Below are 24464 nucleotides of genomic sequence, written 5' to 3' on the forward strand. Positions count from 1 at the left end.
TGGATATATATATATATATATATATATATATTGAAAGGAATGGTTGGAGGCTATTGGAGGCTATGATACGAGCCTTGATCATCCCTCATATGCCTATAATTCAAGTGTGACACCCTACACTCGGGGAGATCAAAACCCAGACCAGAGGAGACTTACAATTGACAAGCAGATGCCCGACTAACTGATTTGAGTACAAATAATGTGCTTAACAAAACTCATAAAATTATGTTCAAATTTGAGTTACAACATTAAATCAAATTATGAATGAATTAGAAACATATTAGTTAAAAATAAGCTATCAAAGAAATCATGTTGGACTGCTCAAATATCTGAAAAATGCGGACAGTAGCAGGAATTGATCGACTGTCTCAATCGACCGGCCACTCTTGCCGACCAACTGGCCACATCACTGGATGGATCCAGAAATGAAAAGGTGTCATTGAAAACCAGTAAGTCTCAAAAGCATAATGACTCGTAACTCTCAGGAGCATAATGACTCATAACTCTTAGGAGCATAATGACTTTATCACTCCAAGGGGAGATGATGTGATTTTATAGATCTTCCTATGATCTATAAATAAGAAGATTTTTTTCATGTAATGAGGAGGAAGCCATTTGAGCTATACAACCATTTAGGCATCACTCTCTCATCGTTTGTAACAACATCTTTCAAAATATAAATGTGCCCGAGAGCACGAGGAATGCCCTCGCTTTGCCACAATGGGGGCAATCGTTGTGTCACTCATTCCTCTCTCTCTCTCTTTCTCTCTCTCTCTCCTCTCTCTCTTTATTCTCCCTCTTTATTCTCCCTCAGACTCACACTCTATGCCTTGGGCATGATCAATATTATAAATTTAGATTCAACATCCTAAAAGATGTGGTGAGCATGGACAATATCGTCAACGAAAAGCTGAGTAACACGAAAAAGTAACTCTTCAATAGACACATCCTTGCTAAAAGAACACAAGGGAACTTGCACGAAGCAACATATTCACTACATTTTTCCTCGTCGCTGACAATCTCCAAGAGATTCTACCTCTTTTCCCATAGATATGTGCACTCTCCTTTTCAGGTGTAGAGATCTCCCTACATCGTCTTCATTAGGAAAGAATTGAGGAATAAGTGAATCTACTCAGCACCTCTCTCGGTCTCCAGATCCAATTATACTGGAGAAGTAGTGTGATCCGCATTGCGCCGGCAACCTAACTCGCCGACATCTCTTCGCTCGACGATCTCATCGGTCTGCCGTCTCTACCGACCGACGCACCTGACAACGTAAAAAATTGATTTATCTGCAACTTAATTGAACAGAATCACTACTTCCCCCAAAATCATCGACCTCGACCTCCAGATAGCCAAAAACTTCACCCCCGTTGGTGACATTTCCCGACGCCGCAACCTCCCAATTTCTCGCAAAATTTCCCTCATCACTCAATTCCAAGACGGTTGTGCCTCCTACGCCTGCCGATTCAGTGAAACGGAGCGGCTTCAACAAGAGCAAGCCTTCCGACAAGCACCCTCAGGCAGGCTCCTACTCCGGTCGCCTCCGGCCAACCACCTATTTTAGGTCGTTAACCTACCTCCGGTCGGCTGTAAATCAAGAAAGATTTACATACAAACCATTCTATTCTTATATATTTAAGTATTTACATAAATACCACTCAATTTATTTGTTTCCAACCCCCCCCCCCCCCCCTCCGGCTGGTCATCATCCCCCGCCTACTCCCTCCAGTCTACCGTTGGTTCAATCACCCCTAGCTAACCACCTGTTTCCGATCGATCACCTAAAATATCCAGGCGACCGAAAAAAATTTTGACCGAAAATTCCAAGCGATCAAAATAACCAATAATAATATTTCATCTTTTTTCTGAAACATCTATACATAAACCTCTAATTATGCTTTTATAGGTTGACAGAAACTCAAGAAACTTGAAAACTTCATAGGTGTCAACATCTTGGCCGACACTTAAGAAGCTTGAACTAATCGAGCAAATAAAAAATTCCCCTTTAGGGGCGAGCAAATCAATGATTCCCCTCAGGGGCGAGCGAATCAACAACTCCCATCTGGGGCGAGAGAAGCAACAGCTCCTCTCTAGAGCGAGCAAATCAACAATGCAAGAGAATCAATGATTTCCTCCGGGGCGAGTGAATCGACAAGTCTTCTCCAATGCGAGTGAATCAACAACTCTCCTCTGAAGTGAGCAAATCAATGACTCATCTCTAGGGCGAGCTAAATTAATGACTCCCCTCTCGGGCAATCGAATCAACAACTCCCCTCCAAGGCAAGAGAATCAACAACTCCCAAATCAACGATTCTCCTCCGAGGCGAGCTAAATGAATGACTCCACTCCGGGTGAGTGAATCAACAATTCCTCTCCAGGGTGAGCGAATCAACGACTTCACTCCACGATGAGTGAATTAACAACTCCCCTCCGGGGCGATTAAATCAATCAGCACCAACATTCATCACTAAGCAACTATTGCAAACAAATAGCTTGATAGGGAGAAATGTCGAAACAAAGATGAAGCCAATAAAATCAACTAAATGTCAGCTCAATTAGCCAAAGGTCAATTAACCGACCAACAATGTAGATAAAAAATTAACCTGAAAAAGCCTCAAGAAAGCACTTCAAGACTGAAGAAAACAGGGCGATAAAAGAATCCAAAATCACATTTGAATTTTTGACATTTAAAGCCTCATTCTTATCGCAGCTTCACTTTCAAGAAGTAAGAGGCTTAGGGGCATTTATGTATGTCTGAAAAATGTTGATGGTGGTAAAGATTGGTCGGTCGTTTCATTCGACCGACAGCTCAAATCGATCGACTGAATAACTCGCCTAATGGATCCAACAATGAAAATGTGCCAATGAAAACCAATAACTCCCATGAGCATAATGACTCATAACTCTGAGGAGCATAATGACTCGTAACTCCCAGGAGCATTATTATTTGTAACTTCTAGGGGCGATCATGTAATTTTCTAGATCCCATATGATCTATAAATATGAGGATCTTTTTCATGCAAAAACAATGAAGCCACTTGAGCTCTCCAACCATTTAGACACCACTTTTCGATTTTTTAAACAACATCTTTCAATATATAAAATGAGTCAGTGAGCCTGGGGAACACCTCCACTTTGCGCTGCTCGGGCAATTACCGTGTCACTCATTCTCTCCTCTCTCTTTTTCCTCTCCTCATTCTTATGTTTTATGCTTTGGACATGGTCAACAAGATAAATTTGAATCCCACAAAAACAAAAAAAATAAAAAAGACTAAAAATTTTTTGAGAAATAAAGGAGTCAAATTCAATTACTAAATTATAAAAATAAATAAATATAACTTTAAATGAAGCCAGAATAAATTGAACCATGCAAGCTAATATTTCTTAGTCCCGAGGACCGGATTGAATCAAGTAAAACCTATTTCTTTCCACTTCCACTTCTTCCGCGGTTTTGCCATGGCGTGGACAAAACCCTAATCAACGATACCGTGAAAGAAAAGGTATGTTTGGTACACCTTCCTCGTCGCCGGCGTTTGGCTCTCCATCGCCGACCCCGGCCTTCGGCACTCCCTCCACGGCACTCACCTTTGGAACCCCCTCTTCCACTCCTGCCTTCGGCACCCCCTCCACTCCATCATTCGCGACGCCATCCTCTACTCCGGCGTTCGGCACTCCATTTTCCACGCCGGCATTCAGCACGCCTTTTTCCACTCCGGCGTTCAACACGACGTTTTCGACACCGGCGTTCGGGACCCCATCGACACCGGCGTTCGGGACCCCATCGGCACCAGCATTCGGGACCCCATCGACACCGGCATTCGGGACCCCGTCAACGCCGGCGTTCGGTTCCACTCCCTTTTTCCAACAACCCCAACAACTTCAACTCTACAGCAGCAGCAGCAGACATCCTTCTCCTTCTTTCCTCAGCAACCGCAGCAGCAGTTCCCTTCTTTTGGCTTGCAGCACAATGCGCAGATCACCACGCAGATGGCGCCTGTCGCTCCACTCACTCTGTGCCTCGCTGACCGTGACGTCCTGGTCTGCTGCATTCTTAAACCACTCTAGGTTAACCATTGAAAGTTTTATGCAATGATTGTGATGTCTATTTTACTAGGCGATCGTAGATGCCTACAAGGAAGAACCGGCCAATCCTAAATATTCTTTCAGGGTAGCATTCTTACTTTAATTTTGAGCTTTAGGGTCTGTTTGGTAAATCTTGTTAATCCAGATTCAATAAATCTTTGTTGGTTTAAATCCTGAAACACTGTTTGACATGATATGTTTAAAATTTGATTAAATTTTAGTAAATTATCGGACAAATATTCTTAAAATTTAGAATTTAAATAAAGAAGAAAGAAGTAAAATGAAAAAAATTGTAAATCTCTTAAGCCCCACTTGTCCCACGATTTACTATGATTTTGCTTAAAATATGGAAAGCAAGACTTAATTTTTGTTGCAACAATTTTTTTTTTCAAGATTCTGCCTTAATCTTGTTAAATGTTTGCTAAATATTTCAGCCAAACATCCCCTAAGTATGCTGTGCCATTTTGGTTATGAAATTTCTGACTGTTATTTCTTTTGATTTAGCATTTGCTTTTTAGTGTGACTGATCCGACAGCTAGGGTGAAACCGGGTGAAACCTGTTGGTGTTTCCTGTTGGTGTTTCTGATGTGAGTTACATCTAGTTTTTGGTGAGCTTATTTTTGGTTACTTGAATTGCCTTTTCTTGAAAGTATACTAAATTATGTGTTTTAGATAAAATGGGCGGAGGCAATGGGGAAGCTGGAGGGAATGGGGAGCGTGGATCGGGAGAGATTGTGGCCCGAGCTTGTTCAAGGATTCAAGGGCCTTTCAAATCGAATCAAGGTATTGTAATTGTTTGTATTTGTACTTTGATGAGTTATTTTATGTTGTACTAGTTGTAGTTTTAATTGTAACTTAATTTTTTGTCAATTTTCATCATTGACATGTTGAATCATCATTTCATCCATTGTAAGACGTGTTTTGTTAATTTATGTTTAACTTATGTATCATCTGTGAGACTGTGGCATGCTTTTTCACGTGATATGTATTGTATACTCTGATAGGACTATTTTATCTCATTTTATGATATCAATGATAAATACACATTTACTTGTTTGTCTTGTTTTTTAAATGCTTTTCCCAAGTTTACCATTATATTGTCTTTACAGTGGCAATAAAATGCTTCTATAATGTACTTATGGTTGTAATCGAGCTAAGTCGAGGCAAAAATATCATGGATTGAACTTAGCTTGATCATATTATAAGTTGTTCATGTTCGACACGAGCTCAAGCCGAGCTTTCACATGCTTTTTGCTTGTTTAATTTTTTTAATAATCACACTTGACCATTAGATTAGCTTATTTATATTAATTAAATGAGTACATCAACGAGTTAATAAGCAAGTTTAAAATGTGACTGAGCATTTGACATTTCATATAAAATTATTAACGTATAATTTTACAAATTTGAATTCAAAAGTAATCAAATAAAATTTGAATCAATATCTAACCAGTTACATCAATTGAATAAGAACATATATAAATATCAAGTTTGCTTTCTTACAATCATATAATATTATTAAATATTAACAAATTAGGTCATAAAAATTTTATATCATGTATTAATTGAACTATTATGAAGCTTGCTATAGAGCATTTAACAATTTGTTTGTTGAACATCAAATGAGTTTATTTGTGAACATAAATAAATGAGTTTGATCATGTTTAAGTTTGATTTATTTAACTTCCGTGTTTAAAAAAATTCAAATTATTTATTTACTTATTTGAATGAACTTGGTCTAGTCGGGCTGAGCTCGAGTTGTTCATCAAGTGCATTGGCTCATTTATAGCCTTTAATATACTAATGGTGCAATAAATCAAGAAGAAAGTGTTTATTTAATTATTATGTTGCAGCAATTTTGAAACTTTTTATTTTAGTAACAATCAATGTTCTTGAACAACTTACAAAATCAGAACTCATAACATTGGTATAAAGGGGTAGGTACTATTATGCTAGAATTTCACTGTAATTAATGGAGTATTTGAAATTCAGATATTCTTAAGTCAGATTTACTACTAGCGGTACAAGAAATCTTATGCAGTATCAAATTATTTGCTTTAGCATAAACCTGAGCTTTTTGATTCATTGTTAGTCATTTATGTCAGCTGAAATTAAGATCAAATTGGATTGTTAGCCATGATTTGTTGAGAAGAGAAGTTTCCAATGGAGTGGAAGATTTATATAGTATAAAATTGTTGGCCATGATTTGTTGAGAAGAGAAGGAGATGTACAAGATTAAAAGATTGAATGGCTAAAGAGGATGGGGGCAAGAGGCATAGAGAGATGGAAAAAGAAGAGCTTCACAACTTGGAGAAATCGGGAAAGCGATACTATTTATAGTAATAGCCATAGATTTTTTTTGGCATTCTATCCTTATTAACATTAATATAATGACATGAATGACCAAATGGAAAGTGATTATATTACTTTTGCAATTAACAAACAATAAATAAGGCAATAACATAGGCATGATTAAACTATAGGTTCTAAACAAATATGAAATTATAAACAATGGCATAAGGCATATAATTGTAAGTAAATCCAATATCCTTGATTTGCAAAGAACACTATATGTATTGAAATGCAAGTGGAGTAAAAAACTAAAGGCATTTGACTATGTGTTCTAGTCGATGAAATAAATTCCTTGGGAAACTTGTCCTGAATGTAAATACGGAAGGAAATTTTATTTTTGTGATTGATATGTTGAATGTAAAATGCATTCGATCGAGATGAAATATATGTGAGGAGTAATACTATCATCTACAATAATAACAATCCAGCTCTTATCTTATATTTTTGATTATTTTTATACACACTGCAAGATTGATCCAATCTAATTATGTACTCAGTGACAATTTTCATGCAGGGAGGGGGCTGATTTGGTTAATTTAAATTTGGTTTGGATCATATGATTTGATTTGATTAAGACTTTAGTTAGATTCTAGTTGGATTGAATTGAGTTCAAGTAAAGCTATTGATTTTTTTTTAATGAATAAAAATGGGCCTTTATTTTCGATGAGTTGAAGGAAAATGAAAGTCTCAATTTTCATGGAGGAAGGTGGCAAATATAAGTGAGGATAAAAATTATTAAATGGATGGATGGATGGGAATGACCGACTGTTAATGATTTGTTTGCTATATTATGGATGTCTTAATGTCTAGATGGATGGATGACTACAAGGGTTTGAAAACAAACAAATTTTTCTAGCATTTTATGGATATTTTTATTATGAAATGGAGGGTGATCAAACGACCATAACATAGAAGCCTTGTGGGATATAAGGCAAGGTTAGCTTATTTTTAGGATGTTGCCACTTTTCACGTATTTAAGCATTTTTAGTAGGAATGTTTTTGTTGTTTCTTGGAGTCTATAATATATCCATTATTGTTCATTAATTTCCATGGACAAACAACAATAAAACTTCATATTTTCATTCACAAAATCTCTCTTATTTTGGCTAACCCACTATCTCTCTCTTCTCACTTTTGATATTCTGTCTCCTTAGCTCTCTCTTTACCTTAGGGTAAAGGGAGGAAGGTTAGCAAATATAAATGAAGAAGTGAAACGCAAGGGAAAGCTAGCAATAGCAGAAGAAAATGAATATAGGAAATCATCTTGAACGAGTGAAACTTTTAATTATCATTAATTACTTTCATTGCTTCTTAAACTTTTTTTATCTTTCGCCAATATCTTCAATATCTTAAGTAATTATCCTATGATTGAAACCTACAAGTGACCTAAAAGTTTTGGTTTGATTATCATGAAGGTTTATATTTCCAATTCCATCAAGGCCTACATATTTGGAAATTATCCTAAAGACTATACCCGAAAAGGTAAAGGTACTTCCTAAACTATCTTGATTCAATTCTAGGTGTTTGAACTTGGCACTCCTAGATGGTGATCATTCATGAAATGCATGTTTTGGCCATCACTTAATTTTACCTAGGAACCTGGAATGAATGAACAATGCTGATACCCTAAATAATGGATGGTGAAGTTGATTTTTCTTTTGCACTATTAAGGTTTTTTGACAACCTTCTTGGAAATCATGTTAACTATGGCATAATGGGGATTCGTAGCAAAGTGTGTTTGGTGAGATACTAAATCCATCTTGCATCATTTTTTATTTGCTCTCAATGAAATCATGATTGACACCAAAATGTCAAAAGATTTTAAGAGTCATTTAATTGTGGTGGGTGTATTGGTTGTAGTTTAGAGAGGGAGACAATATAATATGTCATTATTAATTATATAGACTAGAGGCCTATAGATAGAATACTAACTTCAAAACTGTCCTTATACCAGTTGATTTACAATTTTTTAGGAGTTTGTCACTTAATAATCTTTGATGGCTATACAGGTGCTAAAAGTACCAATGAAGTGAATCTTATTATTTGCTCAACTATTATTTTAGTCTAATACCGATAAGAAGAGCAGTTAATTCAATAAAAAAAATTGTGGTATTGATTTCTAGATATGCTTTTTCTTTGAATTGCAATGATGAGTTAACTTTACATATATTGTTTCCAACATTGCATGACACCAAAACGAGCATCGTCCATATTTAATGTCTATCTGAATTATTTTAATTTTGGTAATATAGGAAATTGCCTTGTTGGAAGGAGCGATTTTTGAGATGAGCACTCATTTGATTATTAGCTTTCTACTTGCTAGCAATCATTATCATTAATTACTTTCATTGCTTCTTAAACTCTTTTTATCTTTCGCCAATATCTTCGAGGTTTTGAGTAATTATCCTATGATTGAAACCTACAAATGGCCTAAAATTTTTGGGTTGATTATCACGAGGGTTTATATTTCCATTTCCATTTCCATCAAGGCCTACATATTTGGAAGGTATTCTAAAGACTATAACCAAAAAGGCAAAGGTACATCCTAAACTACCTTGATTCAATTCTAGTTGTTAGAACTTGGCACACCTAGATGGTGATCATCCATGAAATGCATGTTTTTACTATCACTAAATTTTATCTGGGAACCTGGAATGAATGAACAACGCTGATTAATAAATTTGACCCTAAATAATGGGGATAGCTGTTAGAACTTGGCACTCCTAGCATTTATGAAATGCATGCATGTTTTGGCTATCACTCTAGGAACCTGGAATGAATGAACAACGCTGATTAATAAATTTGACCCTAAATAATGGGGATAGGTATAATGGTGAAGTTGATTTTTCTTCTACTTTATTAAGGTTTTTGATAACCTTCTTGGGAATCATGTTAATTATTGCATAATGGGGAATCATAGCAAAGTGTGTTGGGTGAGATACTAACTCCATCTTGCATCATTTTTCGTTTGCTCTCAATGAAGTCAAGATTGACACAAAAATTTCAAAAGATCTTAAGAGTCATTTAATTGTGGGTGTATTGGTTGTAGTTCATAGAGGGAGTCAAGATAATATGCCATTATTAGTTATATAAACTAGAGGCCTATAGATAGAATGCTAACTTCAAAACTATCCTTATACTAGTTGATTTACAGTTTTTTAGGAGTTGGTCACTTAATAATCTTTGATGGCTATACAGGTGCTAAAAGTATCAGTGAAGTGAATCTTATTATTCTATCAACTATTATTTTAGCCTAATACCGATAAGAAAAGGAGTTATTTCAATACCAAAAATTGTGGTATTGATTTTTAGATATGTTTTTTCTTTAAGCTGCAACGATGAGTTAACTTTGCATATATTGTTTCCAACACTGCATTACACCAAAATGAGCATTGTCCATATTTGATGTCTATCATAAATTATTTTAATTTCGGTAATGTAGCATTTGACTTGTTTGAAGGAGCGATTTTTTAGATGAGCACTCATTTGATTATTTGCTTTCTACTTGCTTGCAATCATTATATCTAAACGTCCATAACCTTTTGAATTTCTTCATATGATCAAACTACTCCCTTGTTTTCTTTTGTTTATTTTCGTTTCATAATTTTTTCAAGAATTTAGTTAACTACATCTACGCACTAAATTTAAGCCAATTTGGTCCTTTCTTTATTTTTACAAATTGTTTAGAAGTAATTAAAAGTCTGGGAGCATTTATTGAGGGTTTTTGGGTTTTTAATGTGCTTTAGACGGGCTTTGATGGCTGCTTTCTTTACTCTCGATTTATTGCACTGTTACATGTGTTTAATTGCTTGCCTCTTTTGTGTGTAGCTTGGAGCTTAGTTTTCTTGTTTCTACCAGTCAGCTAATTTGATTTGGCTTTGCTATGGAATATGCATTGTAGTAGCTGTATTTTAATCCTTTCCTTTACTTTGTGCTACTTTATTGTTTTTTTTGGATAGTTGTATTCAGATCCTTTCTTCCTTTTTTGAAAGATAATGTTGATTTACTTCATATTTCTTCTTTTGCTTAGTTTTTTGTCATGTATGAAGTGTCCTTTATTTTTTTGAAATGTGTAATTGATTTTCTTTAAATTTCTTTTCCACTGGAATTGTATCATAGCCAGAATCAAATATTTATTTGTTCATCATATGAATGACATTGTTGCAAAATTCAAGAATTTGTTGGACTGTCACAGTGTCACTATGGTTGAGTCAAAATTTTGTTTTCTATGTAACTAAATGGAACCTTGCAATTATTAACATGATATAAGGGATTTTAAAGAAATTATTTTAACGGACCTCCAACAATAAATACAACATTGGAATCGCCAGAATTAGATGCGCCAACCATGCCAATTTTGTGATGTTGGACCAATCCACAAAGGGGAAACCACAACAAAAGGATATTGTAGCCGTAAAAGCGGAGCAATGTGAAAATGAAGACTACATCCCACAGGGTGGCTGATGAAGAAGAGGAAGTTGCACTGATTGAGCCGCGATGTTGAATGGAAGTGGAACTCTTCTCATTCCATGTCGAGGAAAAGTAGAATAATGGCATGATAGATGCCAGTCATACTGACAATTGGTTTGAGCGCCTTGATACCTTTTTCAACATTCATTGACTACTTTAATGTACAACAATTTTCTCTTTGCTAGTTTAAAGCTTACTTCCCAAGCTCTTGTATTTTGGATTTCACGCTTAAAAAACTCTTGATATTGCACGGCTTGAGAAGGATTCATACACTGTTACCTTATTGGTCATGAATGAGAAAGAATGGATTAGATGAAAACTGTTTTATGAAAAAAGTTTGATCTCATTGTTTAAGATTATACTAGAGTTTTTAAGGAACCTCCTTTGGTAGACACCACCTTCACGAAATATCTTGCTAGCTCTACATGAAAGCATTCACTTGGAGCTAAAGCTCTTTCAGATGCATTCCATTATGTGTTAGTGTGATGGAGGTAGTTATTGAAGAGCGAAAGTTTCACCACACAAGGAAAGAAAGCCATAGTCGAAGGATCAGGTAACTATCAAGGAAGATGAAATGAAAGATGTCAAGTGCTTCCATGGCAGGAAGCAATGGCCCATGATTGAATATTTTTTAAAGCTCTACCTGGAGCTCGAACTAAACATAAAAATGGTAAAGAAAAACATATCTTGAACGTTAATACTTTGATGAATTACTTTGCTAGAGGTTATGCAATTTGGCTTACAACATTCATTATTGGTGGCCCATGGGTCGAAAGAGATAAGTTGGAAAGAGAGAATTATTATGGAATGGTAAAAATATATAGGAAAGAATCAGTTCCTAACTGAGATAAGGTAAAGAGAGTTTGTAACACCTGCTTTTAATCCTGTTTTAATACCCTAGTAACGCCACAATTACACTTCAAAGGAGTCAAATCAACCATTAAGAGGAGGCAAGGGAGAGAAAGAAACACGGAGAGCCAATAAAGACTATGAGGAGGTCATAGGAGATCACGACAAAAAGGCAAGAACCTCAATTACGAGCAAATCAAAGAAACAATCCTTGGCATCAAACTGAGAATCATAGATTAAATGAGTGATAAGATGGAGATTGTAGAGGGAGCATCGAAGCCACCGACAAAGTCGGGAGTGGCAAAGAGCGTGAACTTGAGCAGAGAGAAGACGGAGGTGGAGCTGATTGAAGACGAAGGTGGAGCAAAGAGAACATGGAGGCAAGGTAGATGGAGACCGAGGGATTAACATTGCAAGATGGGCCAAATCAAGTAAGGGAGGGCGAAGATGACCTTATGTTCGACTTTTAGCCTCGACAAACTGTGGCGAGTGGGAGGAGATGACGAGCAAGCTAGGGCTTAACGAGGACGATGATGCTAGCGAGCGAAGTTGGAGGTGCTGGCGTAAAGGCTTTGATGAAGATAGGGAAGTCTTTTTTGTGTGAATTTTTATGCGGGTTCAACGTTTTCGGCAGCATGAAGGCTTGAACTGTGATCTTAGAATTAGTTTATTATATTTTTTCATTAACAAATTAAAAGAATGAGAGCTGGTTATAAATATTATTATAAATTTTAGTTATGTTGAGTTGATAATTCATAACTGATATTACTCTTCATAATTTTAGAATGATACATATTTTAATACTACTAATAAAAATAATAATTTGAAATAACTTTTTAACATTTAAAGAAATATATAATAAATATTAAAGACGAGTTAAGAATAAAAATTTTAATGAAAACTATATTAAATAGGATTTAGATTAATAAGAAAATAAATTATAAGATTAATAATTCTACTTGAACAATATGTTAATTGAATATATATATTTGGGTTTTTAATGTGTATATATATATATATATATATTAAAAGATGGACGGCAACATGTGTTTGTCCATCCCATACATTGCTATTTCGACCCAAATGGATTCGAACCTGGGACAAAAGGGACTTACGCTGAAACTGTCATCCAACAGGCTACCGGTTGCACTCGCACACACACACATATATATATTTATTTATTTTTTAATAAATAATATTAGAATTTATATTTTAGATTATGTTTTCTTCATAAGATCATTACAATGGTTCGAAGTCAACGTCACAGGTGAAATTGTGAAATAACAATTGCAAATTTATTCGGTGAGTATATTGATTTTTTAATCTATAATAGTACTTTTATTTCTTCTCAAGTAATTGTATTGATAGTTATTAATACCTATAAATTAATTTACATAATTTTATTTTAATTTATATGCTCTTTTCCTTATTGCTCACATTGTTTTGAATGTTATGGGGTTATAGCAATATTTATTATGACACATTAGTTAATGATATATACATATATATTCAATTGAATTAGATGAGCATATCAATAATACCCGTTAAATAGATTGCTTATATGTGCATGCTGACTATGATGGAGTTCACATTTTATAGTAATAATTGATGACATTAAGATAACCATACACATAATTAGAAAATGATATTGATATTAATGTATCTTAATTGATATAATTTTAAATGATTTTTCTAAGAAGTTTGTATAAATATAAAGTGATATAATTATGTTGTTGATTTAGTGAAACACATTCGGTGATTTGAATTATGGTGAACAATCATAATTAAAAACATATAAATTATATAATATTTTTTTATTAATTTATAATACTTTTGATTAATATGCATGTTATTTCCTTTTTATTACGTTACTGTAGTTTAGAAATAGGTGTACTAATTTGTGTAGCTAACTGTTATTTTAAATTCACTTTTTTCAGGTTTAAGCTTTTTGTGTAGAGATGAACAATATAGATAAAACATATTTATAGAAGACAAACAACCTGACTTAAGATAAATTTTAGTATATTTTAATTTATTTTCTTTATTAGCTCTTTTAATTCATTAGAGCTATAAATTGTTATTGATAAAAATATGAAAATAAAAGAAAGTTTGATTGTTACTGTCCAAATATATGCTTCCGTCTTAAGAAATTTTTAAGTCTTTGACTGGGTCATTACAAAGAAAGTTAAATAATGTATTAGGAATAAAGTTAAAAAGTTAATTTGTAAATATTAATAATAAACTAGGAATAAAAATTATAATGGAAACTATATTAAATAAGATTTAGATTAAATAAGAAAAAAAATTATAATCAAACTTTTTGAAGATGGGACGACTCGGGTCTTCAAATTTTTTTAAGACGAGAAGAGCGAGTCGGATGTTGATATTAAAAAAAGTTTTATTTTCATTTTCTATAACAATTTATAACCCAAATAAATTGAATGGGTTACTAAAGAATGTAAATATAATTATATTTATCTTAGTTCAGTTCGTCTTTCTTTTATAAACATTTTTATTTCTATTACTCCTTTACACAAAAGCTTAAACTTGGGAAGTTAATTTAAAATAATAGTGAGTTACACAAGTCAGTGAGTGCAGATCTAAACTACAACTACGTAATGAAAAGAAATAATATGCATGTTAGTCATAAATCAATATAAAAATATTAGATAGTTGATTTTTTTTTTTTTATATGTTTGTTCACGATAATTCAAAACACCAATGTGTTTTTACTATATCAATAATATATCTATATCATTTTAAATCTATACAACCGTTAAATTAACATCATATAAAATTGTGTCAATTAAGATACATTAATATTAATATTTCTTTTTAATTACTCGAACGACTACTTTAGTGTTCTTTGCTAGTACTATAAAGGGTTGAACTTTATCATAATCAACAAACACACACAAGTAGTTTATATAACCCATATTATTCATATGCTCATCTCATTCAATGTGTGTGTGTGTGTGTGTGTGTGTGTGTGTGTGTGTGGCAGGCGCTCACGTGTGCGCGCAAGCCATGACCCATTGGTAACGGCTTCGGCGTAAGACTCTCGGGTCGGGGGTTCGAATCCTAGCCCTTAAGGGTAGATTCGAATTAGCACATGAACTGGAAGGGGGTCTGCCCTTCGGTTAGTTTTTTAAACATACATAGGGTTTAGGGTTTATTAGCATATGGACTGGAAGGGGTCCGCCCTTCGGTTAGTTTTTTAAACATACATACATACATAGGTTTATTAGCATATGGACTGGAAGGGGTCCGCCCTTCGGTTAGTTTTTTAAACATACATACATACATACATACATATATATACATACATACATATATATATATATATATATATCTCATTAACTAATGTATGATAGTCATTATTTTACAGGTATCAATAACCATCAATGCAATTGTTTGAGAAAAAATGTAAGTACTACTAAGATAAAAAACAAGAGTACTCATTAAATAGATTTACAGTGTTATTCCACAATTTCACGTGATATTGATCTCAGGTCATTGTAATGATTCCTATGAATAAAACACAATCTAAGATATACATTCTAATATTATTTATGTTATATTCTTCTAGTAACAGTATTAAATATATAATTCTACTTTCTTATTTATTCTAAATCTTATTTAATATAGCTTTCATTATAATTTTTTATTCCTAATTCATTATTAATATTTACTAATTATTTCTTTAACTTTTAATAAGCCATTTCAATTTGTTATTTTTATTATTATTAAAATATGGATCATTCTGAATTTACAAAGGGTAATATTAGTTATGAATTATCAACTCAACATACTTTAAAATCTCTAAAAATATTTATATTATAACAATTTCTCATTTCTTTTAAATTTTATAAAAAATAATAAAATAATTCTAACCTCTATATTCAAGTCTTAGTGTTGTTGAACGCCTTGAACCAGCATGAAAACTTGCACGGAAAGGCCTTCCCTATCTTCCCCAAAGCTCTCACGACGTCACCACCTTTTGCTTCGCTCGCTAGTGTTCGTCGTCCTCATCTTGTCCTAGCTTTTTTGACGACATCTCCTCCCACTTGCCTTAGTTTTTCAATGTCGAAAGTCGAACATAAGCTCGCCGTTGCCCTCCCTTACTTGATTTGGTTCATCCCGCAATGCTGATCGCTTAGTCTCTATCTTCTCCTCCTCATTTTTCTCTCTACTCAAGTTCACGCTTGTCGCCACTCCTAATTTTGCCTGCGACTTCAATGCTCCCTCTATGTCTCCATCTTCTCACCGATTTCGTCTCCGATTCTCAGTTAGATGTCGAGGGTTGTTTCTCCGATTTGCTCTTAACTGAGGTTCTTGCTTACTGTCCTTGTTTATATATTATTTTCTCTCGCTCTCATTATTATCTCTTTGAAGTCTTTATTTGCTCTCCCCGTATCTTTTCCTTTTAACATTGCGTTATCAGGGTATTAAAAAAGAGGATTAAAATTGGGTGTTGCGCAGAGATAGTAGTCAACCAATGCATGAGGGTTGGGAAAATTATTCTCATTGCTCATCTAATCTCATGAGCTGAATAATATCAGTTTAAGGGTCTATTGATATAAGAAACCTCCAGTCATTCATAAAATTGGTAGTAATCTAAATATTTTGCACCAATACCAAAGATTTACCAAATCCATCCTGAAGTACATAGAATGAAAAAATAATGAGTATGACAAAAATGAATGGCAGAATTCTGGCACTTGCAGTCATCCTTTACTTTATAGCGTATTGATGTGATTGTCTAAACATATCTACAACGAAGCTTTTCATGTCATTTCTGCTCAGGTTCAAACCTTTACTATATAGCAGAAAGATTTCGTTTTATGATTTTTTATATTGGTTCTATTTCAAACTTTTTGTAATCCGAAATGTTCTATCATCATCATACCATTTCTATTGTCACAGATTCAGGATGAAACTATTGTTTCGGATGCAGAAAGGTTGCAGAAGACACAATCTAATGTCAAAGAGGTTTTCCTGTCGGTTTTTTATTTTTTATTTAATTATTTTTACAATTATTATTATTATTTTTCTGGCTGAACTCTTCTTTTGTCTCTTATCCCTTTGTCTATAAAACAGCTTCAAAGGCATATCCAAGCAGATGTATTTCCTTGGGTCCAGAGGTTGCAGCAGAAAGAGCAATGCCTTCAAAGGCGTCTATTGAGGGTGGGATTTAAATTCCATCGTCGCTTAGCCACAATTTTCCTTCATGTTTTTGTATTAAAATATTAACAGATGCTCTACCTTTGGATCAAAGGTTGTGAGAATAGTGGAAGCATTGGAGGGCAGAGGCCTACGAATGCCTTTGATGAAAGATGAACTAGAGCTGGCTGATAAGTTTGATTCCATACTAAGACAGGTCTCTGTTCCTTCATTACTTCCTTTTGGGGTTCTTCTCTTCTCATTCAAAACCTAACCATGTATTTAATGTTGCCTTTAGATTAAGGGACCAGGAGGAGAGCTGTCCAGGAAGGTTCATAATCTGCTATCTATAACTCGAGTGCAAGCCAATGGCGGTGGCATCGGAACTAGCTATCATCTCGGTTCTGTCAAAATTGATGAACAAAGCCTTGCAGACTTACAAGAGGTAAGAAAAGCACACCCATTATATTGGAGAAAACTGTCAAAATGCTTCCCTGACACTTTTTCAGATGTCAACTTAGTCCCCAGATACTTATAAAATTGGTTGAAATAGTCTCAAAGTGACGACTACTTTAGCCTTCATTAAAAGAGTTTGGTGACTAATTTAACATTTTATAAACATGACCACATGTAAATAGCCAGAGGACTATTCTGAAACTTTACTCCATTGCATTGAAACCCACCTATGATGAATGATCACTGATACTCAAATAGACATGAACATAGCAGCACACAAAATTTGTTGAAAAATATAGAACACAAATTAGATTGGACATTTTATTATTTATATATTTTAAAATATTAAAGATTGCCTCATCATTATATGGTGTAGATTTGCATCATAATTTTTTAATTTTCATGTATTTAATTAAGATAAATAGTTGGGTGGACTCCCAATCCACTCGGAGTCCTGATGTAATATATTTTCCCGTAACGTGTTGTGCATTTCAGAGCCTGGGCATGAATTTGTGATTCCATTGACGGGAATGCATTTCAGAGCCTGGGCATGAATTTGTGATTCCATTGACGGGAATTTTACATGCATAACATACAATTCTTATATATTTACATATTTAACACCCAAAGTTTGATATTATATTAATATCACCTTGGTATAAAAAATCTATGCATAAAAAAATTCTTTTTCAATTTAAAATTTAATGATAATAATATTTTTGATGTGATATTAAAGTTTTGAGTCATCTTCATCCGTGGCATATTATTTAGGGGCATTTACATGCATACCACCCAGTTTTGATACATTTATGTAACACTGAAAGACCACCCCAACCTTTCATATAACATCAAAAAATACGCTCATTCAAACTTCAAAAAATTGAAATATAGCATGTATGTAAAAATAGAGGTCTAGTTGTTTTTAAGTATGTGAATAGGTATGAATTGAGTGATACATTTGTAAATCTTTCATATCATTATTCTTATAATCCATGCCTTATTACTTTGCTCGTTGACTGCGTAGGTGTTACAGCAACAGACAGAGGCAATTGCGAGGTTGGGAAACGTGTTGAAGAAGGATACGAGGGACATGGAAATCATTATGTCAGAGAGCAGTGATAAGTTAGAAGATGGTGGGAGGCGAGTTTTGAATAGCTTTTGATTTGATTCTCCCTTTTTTTTGTTTTGAGAATCTTTGAGTTTTGGTAGCTGGATTTGCCTTAAAAATATGGCAGCTGGATTTGAGGAGAAAAGAAAAAAGGGGTAAAGGAATGCAGTATTTACTGAACTCATGGATTCATGCATTTAACACCTGTTTTTATTTTATTTTTGCATTAGATGGAGCTTGATTTTTTTTTTTTTTTTTATTTTTTTTGAAGTTAAATGGTGGTATTTTTTATGTGATATGAATGATTTGAGTGGTTTAAATGTAAAAAAAATAAAGTTTTGGTACTAGGTTTGTAAATGTGGGAATTGGCTGGTATGTATCAAGTTTTGCTGCATCGACTTTATTGGTCAGATTAAACTGTTTCTATGATGAAATTATTTCAGTAAATATGATAGTTGATTCGATATTTAAAGGGTATTCTATGTAAAAATCATTTCTATGTCATAGGCTAAAGTGTGAATACGTAATATGAATAAAATTAAGCAAAATATTGCTAATATGTATGCAAAATGACATTAATCTTGTGACAGCTTCGTGTGACATTAATTTTGAGAAGGTAATGAAACAACTAGAAGTACGCATGTTAAATTTTATAGCCTGAAATTTGCATACAAATATGCTCTCAAAAGAAAGAAAAAATATTATGTCCGCACTGTCGGGATGGTAAATTATAAGGTGTTAGGTCTGGCACTTACATGTAGGGGTGTAAACGAGCCGAACACGAGCAAGACATATTTCGAGCTCAAAAAGTGTGTTCGTGTTCGGCTTGTTAAGCAAACGAGCCGAACACGAGTTGTTCATAAATAAAGAATCATTTTAATAATCTTAATCATGTAGTCATAAGACAATAAGGGTTCGAGCAAGATTTAAAAATTATTATTTATATTAAAATATCATTTGAATCTAATTTAATAATTTTTATTCTATTTTCTCAATCCATCTTAATTGATTATAATCTTTGTAGCCTTGTATTCAATTAGATTTTTTTTTAAATATTACTTAATATATATATATAAACTTGATGAGTTGTATTTCGAGCCAAAATGAGCCGAACACGAACGAACACATCTTAGTTCGTGTTCGGCTCATTAATTTATCAAACGAAATTAATGAGCCGAACACGAGCTGTTCGCGAACAACGAGCCGTTTTGACAGCCCTACTTACATGTATGATGACATGACACCTGATGATTGGCGGGTCGTAAAATGTTCTCCAAAAGGCCTTAATTAGTGCAGCTAAAAAAATTGATTGGGATGAAAAACCGGTGACCAGATCTAACAGCCGAAGAAACAGAAAAGGCGTCACTACCAAAATTATGATCATCCACCACAACATTGTGGACCACAATATAATCTCTACCAAAATAAAAACCAAAGCAAATTATTTCCTTGCATACATGCTACATGCTTCTCATGCCCTTCTTACATATCTAATGTCTAAAATTTAATATTTACATTTATAACATTTTGACGTTAAAAACATACCCATCAAAAGTTGTATTATACTTTTACAATGTTAGAAATAGTCATAATTTCGGTGGCTGGTAACAAATATGAAAACATAGGATGTTAGATATGTAAATATACAAGAATTGTGTGGTATGTACGTAAATTCCCCCCCTAAAAAATAAAATAAACAGCAAAACAAAATAATTTCACCGCCATTAGGAAGCATTCTAAAATTATGCGCCACTTGAAGACTGATAGAGAGTAGAAACCTCTTTTATGCAAGAAAGAGATTGGTGTTCTAATGATGGTATTTAAAATGCGTGAACTAGAAGCTGGACAATAGTACGAAGGGGCAGCAGATTTATGTGCTATTTCATGTATTTGATCGAAACAACAAGGATGAAAATGCAAAATCGGCATATTTCAAGAAAGTATCAACTGAATAAAGCCTTTTAATTATTTATTTATTATATAAATAAACAATTCAACCTTTTAATGGCTGATTTTTTGTCATCAACAATCCATCCAAGTGCCATAGATTTTACGCTAACACAAATATTTCAAGCCCTATATCCAAGTACTAGGAGAAAAATTACGCAACGCTGCAGGTAGGTTACAGGGAGGGTATTGAGAGTTATATCTGCGGTATACCCCCTATATTCTTCCTGTAACCTACCTGTAACTAGTAAGTTTCGCGCTTCTGTTTTCATATATTTGTAAGTTACAGGTAAGGTTACAGATAAGTTATAAGGAGATTACAGGGGTATAACGCTGATATAACCCTCACTACCCTCCCTGTAACCTACCTACATACGTACGGACGTACGCTAATTTTTCTCAAATACCAGGCTTCGTAAATGAAGATTTTACACTCATTACACTCATTTTTTTATGTATTTTCATATCTAAACCCTAAAACTTTAATATATAAATATGTGCTAGTTTACCCATGTATAAAAATGTCTATTTCCCATTTAAAAGTTAAAATAATAGTATTTTTTATGCGATATGAAATATTTGGTTGGTATGAATGCAAAAAGAAGGTAAAAGTTTAGATTTGTAAATAAGTAAGAATTAAGTAACATGCATGTAAATCTTCCTCTCATAAATTGGCAAGGAAAATGTGTGCTAATTTCAACATATGTAAACGATTGTGATTCCTCCCTATCCAAAATCTAAGCCTTATAGAAAAAACAATAAACCATATTCAATCATACAAAACTCCAAACTCTGCTGCAACAATAGTATTGTAACAAAATATTGACATATAAACAATCTTAATCAAGCAAAAAGTAATTATCACAAACTTGGTCTCCACAAACATATGCTCGGGTTAAGATAAAAAGCCCCCTCTATACAAATATCTCCACAAAACTCTGATATCGATTTCAATATTCGATCAAATGGGGAGATCATTAATCAATTTCAACCTTAAAACTTAAAAGAAAAATATAAGGATTCAAAACCTACTCCGGAATCAAAGTTGTTACGTACTTCTCAATGTGAAGGGCTCGTCTTTTGCTTCCTCGAGGCGATGCCTGGAACCAAGCCTGGAATGCAACATGAAGCAGTTAAACTCGACTTCTCTTTCTTAGGTTTCGCGGTCTCATTGAACGGAATTAAAAGTTGATTCGTTTCAGCATCTCCAATATTCGTTTTGCCATTTATTCGTTCATCTGGTTTTCCGACATCTTCAAACTTGCTCTCATTGCCTACCGGCTCACTCAATGAGACTTGGAGAAGCTCCGAGAGTTTCTTTTTCTCGGTGGGTGAAGCATCAGATCTATTATCAGGAAACGGGTTATCATCGAATGTTTTGCCATTCCTCTGAGGTGTTTCCAAAGATCCAAAATAGCGGTTTGGGGTACTACCTCGAGAAGGAGTGAATTCTACATAAAATAAAAGTTTATTTTACAAAATAAAACAAAAGAGATCATAAATATAATATAATGAGTTCATAAGCAGAAGAAAGAAAGATTTTGAATCAAAATGATAAAAAATCTACCTCCTTTAACACTATAGTAATCATCTTCACAATCAGAATCCAACCACCCCCGTGAGTCGAAGAACATATCCTGTCTACTTCCTATATGGCGAGAAATCGCCGGGTAAAGGCAACATGAAGAAATGAATCAATAAATTCAACATTCACCAATAGAAAAGTTAAAATATTTATAATTCAGCAACTCTTTAATGAAGTTCAAACGACAGAAAAATAAATACTCGAACATATTCACCAGCTAGCAATAGGCAGTAAAGAGGAAGCAAATCTACTAGGGAAAATATCAACCAGTTTGCAAAAAACTAAGTAGTTCTAATGCTACAAAAGTGTTATGGAATCTCACTATTCATAAATTACTCCAATAAGCCAAAAAGTATATTTTTTTAAATGCATATTGAAATTAATGATTGGCCAGCACATTCTTAGTTGTTTTAAGAATTAGAATCATCCTCACAACATGCAGTTATCTTCCAGTTCTGCATAGCCCAATCTCATTTCTGGGAATTAGAAAACCTAAATATTGTATCCATGATAAAAACCCATAACCCTGGATTTGTTAATAAGTTATAATCAGAAGCCAGCATCTAGCTAATATAACAGAAAGCAGCAGAAAAAGACAACCAGGAGGTACAAATGGTCATTATTAATTAGGGGAATTTGCATACATACCACACAATTCTCAAGTATTTACTTATCTAACACCTAAACTTTGACTTTTACACTTATAACACCAAAATCATTCATATCACATAAGAAAATACCACTATTTTAAATTTTAAAAAGTTGAATACACATCTCATGCATAGGTACAGAGCCTGGAGGCATATATGATATATTCAAAAATTTAAGTTTAGAGGTTAGACATGTAAATACATAAGAATTGAGTGGCATGCATGTAAATATTCCTATTGATTATCAGTTTATAAGAAAACCAGCAGATTATATAATTCTAAGAAAATGAAAGGATTTTTTATTCATCTAAAATACATGATAGGTGGAATCAATTACAGGAATCTGGCTTATCTAACCATAAGAAGACCTTACCAGACAAGCTTCATTAGTAAGAAAATTTCTCCTAATAATGCCATAATGCATCCATAATATTAAAGTACCAATAAATTCAATGATTCTCACCAAAACAAACAAACATTTGGCAATCTCACCAGAAACACATAATTAAGAAAAAAGATAGTAATTAACAAAAAAAAAGTATTGTTGTAATTGTCAAATAGAGTGAAGTTCAGAAAACAATATTATAATAGTAAATAATCATCGCATGCCAGTTGTGGCCATCGAATTCATGGGAGCCACTCTGATTTTAATACTTTCAGTAGCAGATGTCAATAATTCTTTCTTTTGTAATACAATTACAGCGATCATAGAATTCATTGCCATGGTGAACAAAAATTAAAAAGAGAGCAGTTCAACCACTCCAATGTTTTCTCAATCCCTTTATTAAAAAAAAAAAAAAAGAAAAAGTGTTCTAGTCGCTATTACCAGTTGATAGTAATTCATGCAACCTGATTAATCGATGGCTAGAACAAGCTGATAGTAAAACAAAAACAACAGGAAAAGGAATCTGTAATACGCTCAGACAAATAACAACGAATCATCATAAAAACTAATTTAAAGAATCCGAAAATAGCATCATAAACCCCCAATTCCTTCCCTTACCTGAATATCGCAAAACAGTAATCAGTTACCAAATAGACCTCAAGTACCTTCAAAATAACCCACTTATGCAGCAATAAATCACTAGAAACGAATCGTACCGAAATCCGTTGGGCCAAAACCAGGTCCAGGGTTAACGACCTTGGAGTCATCCGGACTCTTCTCCTTGACCTGCCGCGAAAATAAGAACCTTCTCAGCCTGGAAGAAACTCCGACGGCGAAGCCCATATCGAAATAGTCGAGAACGCGATGTCTAGGTGAAGATCGTAGCCATTCTTTGACCTAAGAAGCACTGGTCGATGAACTCTTTGTCAAAAGAAACGGAACGGAAGTGAGATGCAAAACTGAAGCGAGTAATTCGGAAATAAGTTGGAACCGATCATACACTTCGTGCAGCAGTGATAGAAGATGAACTAGTCACTGTCCGCCATGCCCGGAGACAGAGAGAGAGAGAGAGAGAGAGAGAGAGAGAGAGAGAGAGAGAGAGAGAGAGAGAGAGAGAGAGAGAGAGAGAGAGAGAGAGAGAGAGAGAGAGAGAGAGAGAGAGAGAGAGAGAGAGAGAGAGAGAGAGAGAGAGAGAGGGGAATGGGAAGAAGGGGAGGAATTTATTAGAACAGTTAGACGATTTGGTTTCCGCTTTTGCGGATGGGCGTGAGGACGAGATATTTAAATTGGCATTATTAACTGGTTTAAATGCATGCAGTCTCCCAATTAATGAAAATTATTTGGTCATAAATTAAAACAAAATAAACAAATTCATCTATTTTTCCCCTCCATGTATATATATATATATATATA

At 34.0% G+C, this 24464-nt stretch overlaps 2 protein-coding genes across 3 annotated transcripts; one reads left to right on the top strand and one right to left on the bottom strand.

Moving 5' to 3' along the window:
* Positions 1–3378: 3378 nt before the first annotated feature.
* Positions 3379–18710, top strand: LOC110038831 (nuclear pore complex protein NUP54-like). The gene is given in 11 exon segments (XM_020743745.1): positions 3379–3917; positions 3953–4041; positions 4118–4171; positions 4591–4632; positions 4635–4673; positions 4759–4869; positions 16684–16749; positions 16858–16944; positions 17036–17137; positions 17219–17365; positions 18401–18710. Coding segments are annotated over 11 exon segments (1287 nt in total). The 5' UTR covers positions 3379–3505; the 3' UTR covers positions 18539–18710.
* Positions 18711–21253: 2543 nt separating this feature from the next.
* On the bottom strand, positions 21254–24143 carry LOC110038832 (uncharacterized protein At3g27210). 2 transcript variants are annotated; one of them, XM_020743747.1, is made up of 4 exons: positions 24052–24143; positions 23768–23958; positions 21999–22079; positions 21254–21882 (listed from the first exon to the last, which is right to left on the bottom strand). In XM_020743747.1, exons 2-4 carry the CDS (start codon positions 23892–23894, stop codon positions 21491–21493), a joined length of 600 nt encoding a protein of 199 aa, XP_020599406.1. In that variant the 5' UTR covers positions 23895–23958; positions 24052–24143; the 3' UTR covers positions 21254–21490. The 2 variants fall into 2 exon arrangements, with proteins under 2 accessions (XP_020599406.1, XP_020599405.1); XM_020743746.1 differs by having other exon boundaries at positions 23768–24143.
* Between the last annotated feature and the right edge of the window lie 321 nt (positions 24144–24464).

Source organism: Phalaenopsis equestris, unplaced genomic scaffold (genome assembly GCF_001263595.1).
Source record: "Phalaenopsis equestris unplaced genomic scaffold, ASM126359v1 Scaffold234078, whole genome shotgun sequence".
Taxonomy (NCBI): Eukaryota; Viridiplantae; Streptophyta; class Magnoliopsida; order Asparagales; family Orchidaceae; genus Phalaenopsis; species Phalaenopsis equestris.

Bases quoted from the DNA above. Each gene is read 5' to 3' on its own strand.
- LOC110038832 (XM_020743747.1), bottom strand. From the start codon at position 23,894: ATGGGCTTCGCCGTCGGAGTTTCTTCCAGGCTGAGAAGGTTCTTATTT. The intron at 22,080-23,767 runs GTACGATTCGTT...CTCGCCATATAG, and splicing joins TTTTGGCCCAACGGATTTCG to GAAGTAGACAGGATATGTTC. The intron at 21,883-21,998 runs GTAGATTTTTTA...TATTTTATGTAG, and splicing joins TTACTATAGTGTTAAAGGAG to AATTCACTCCTTCTCGAGGT.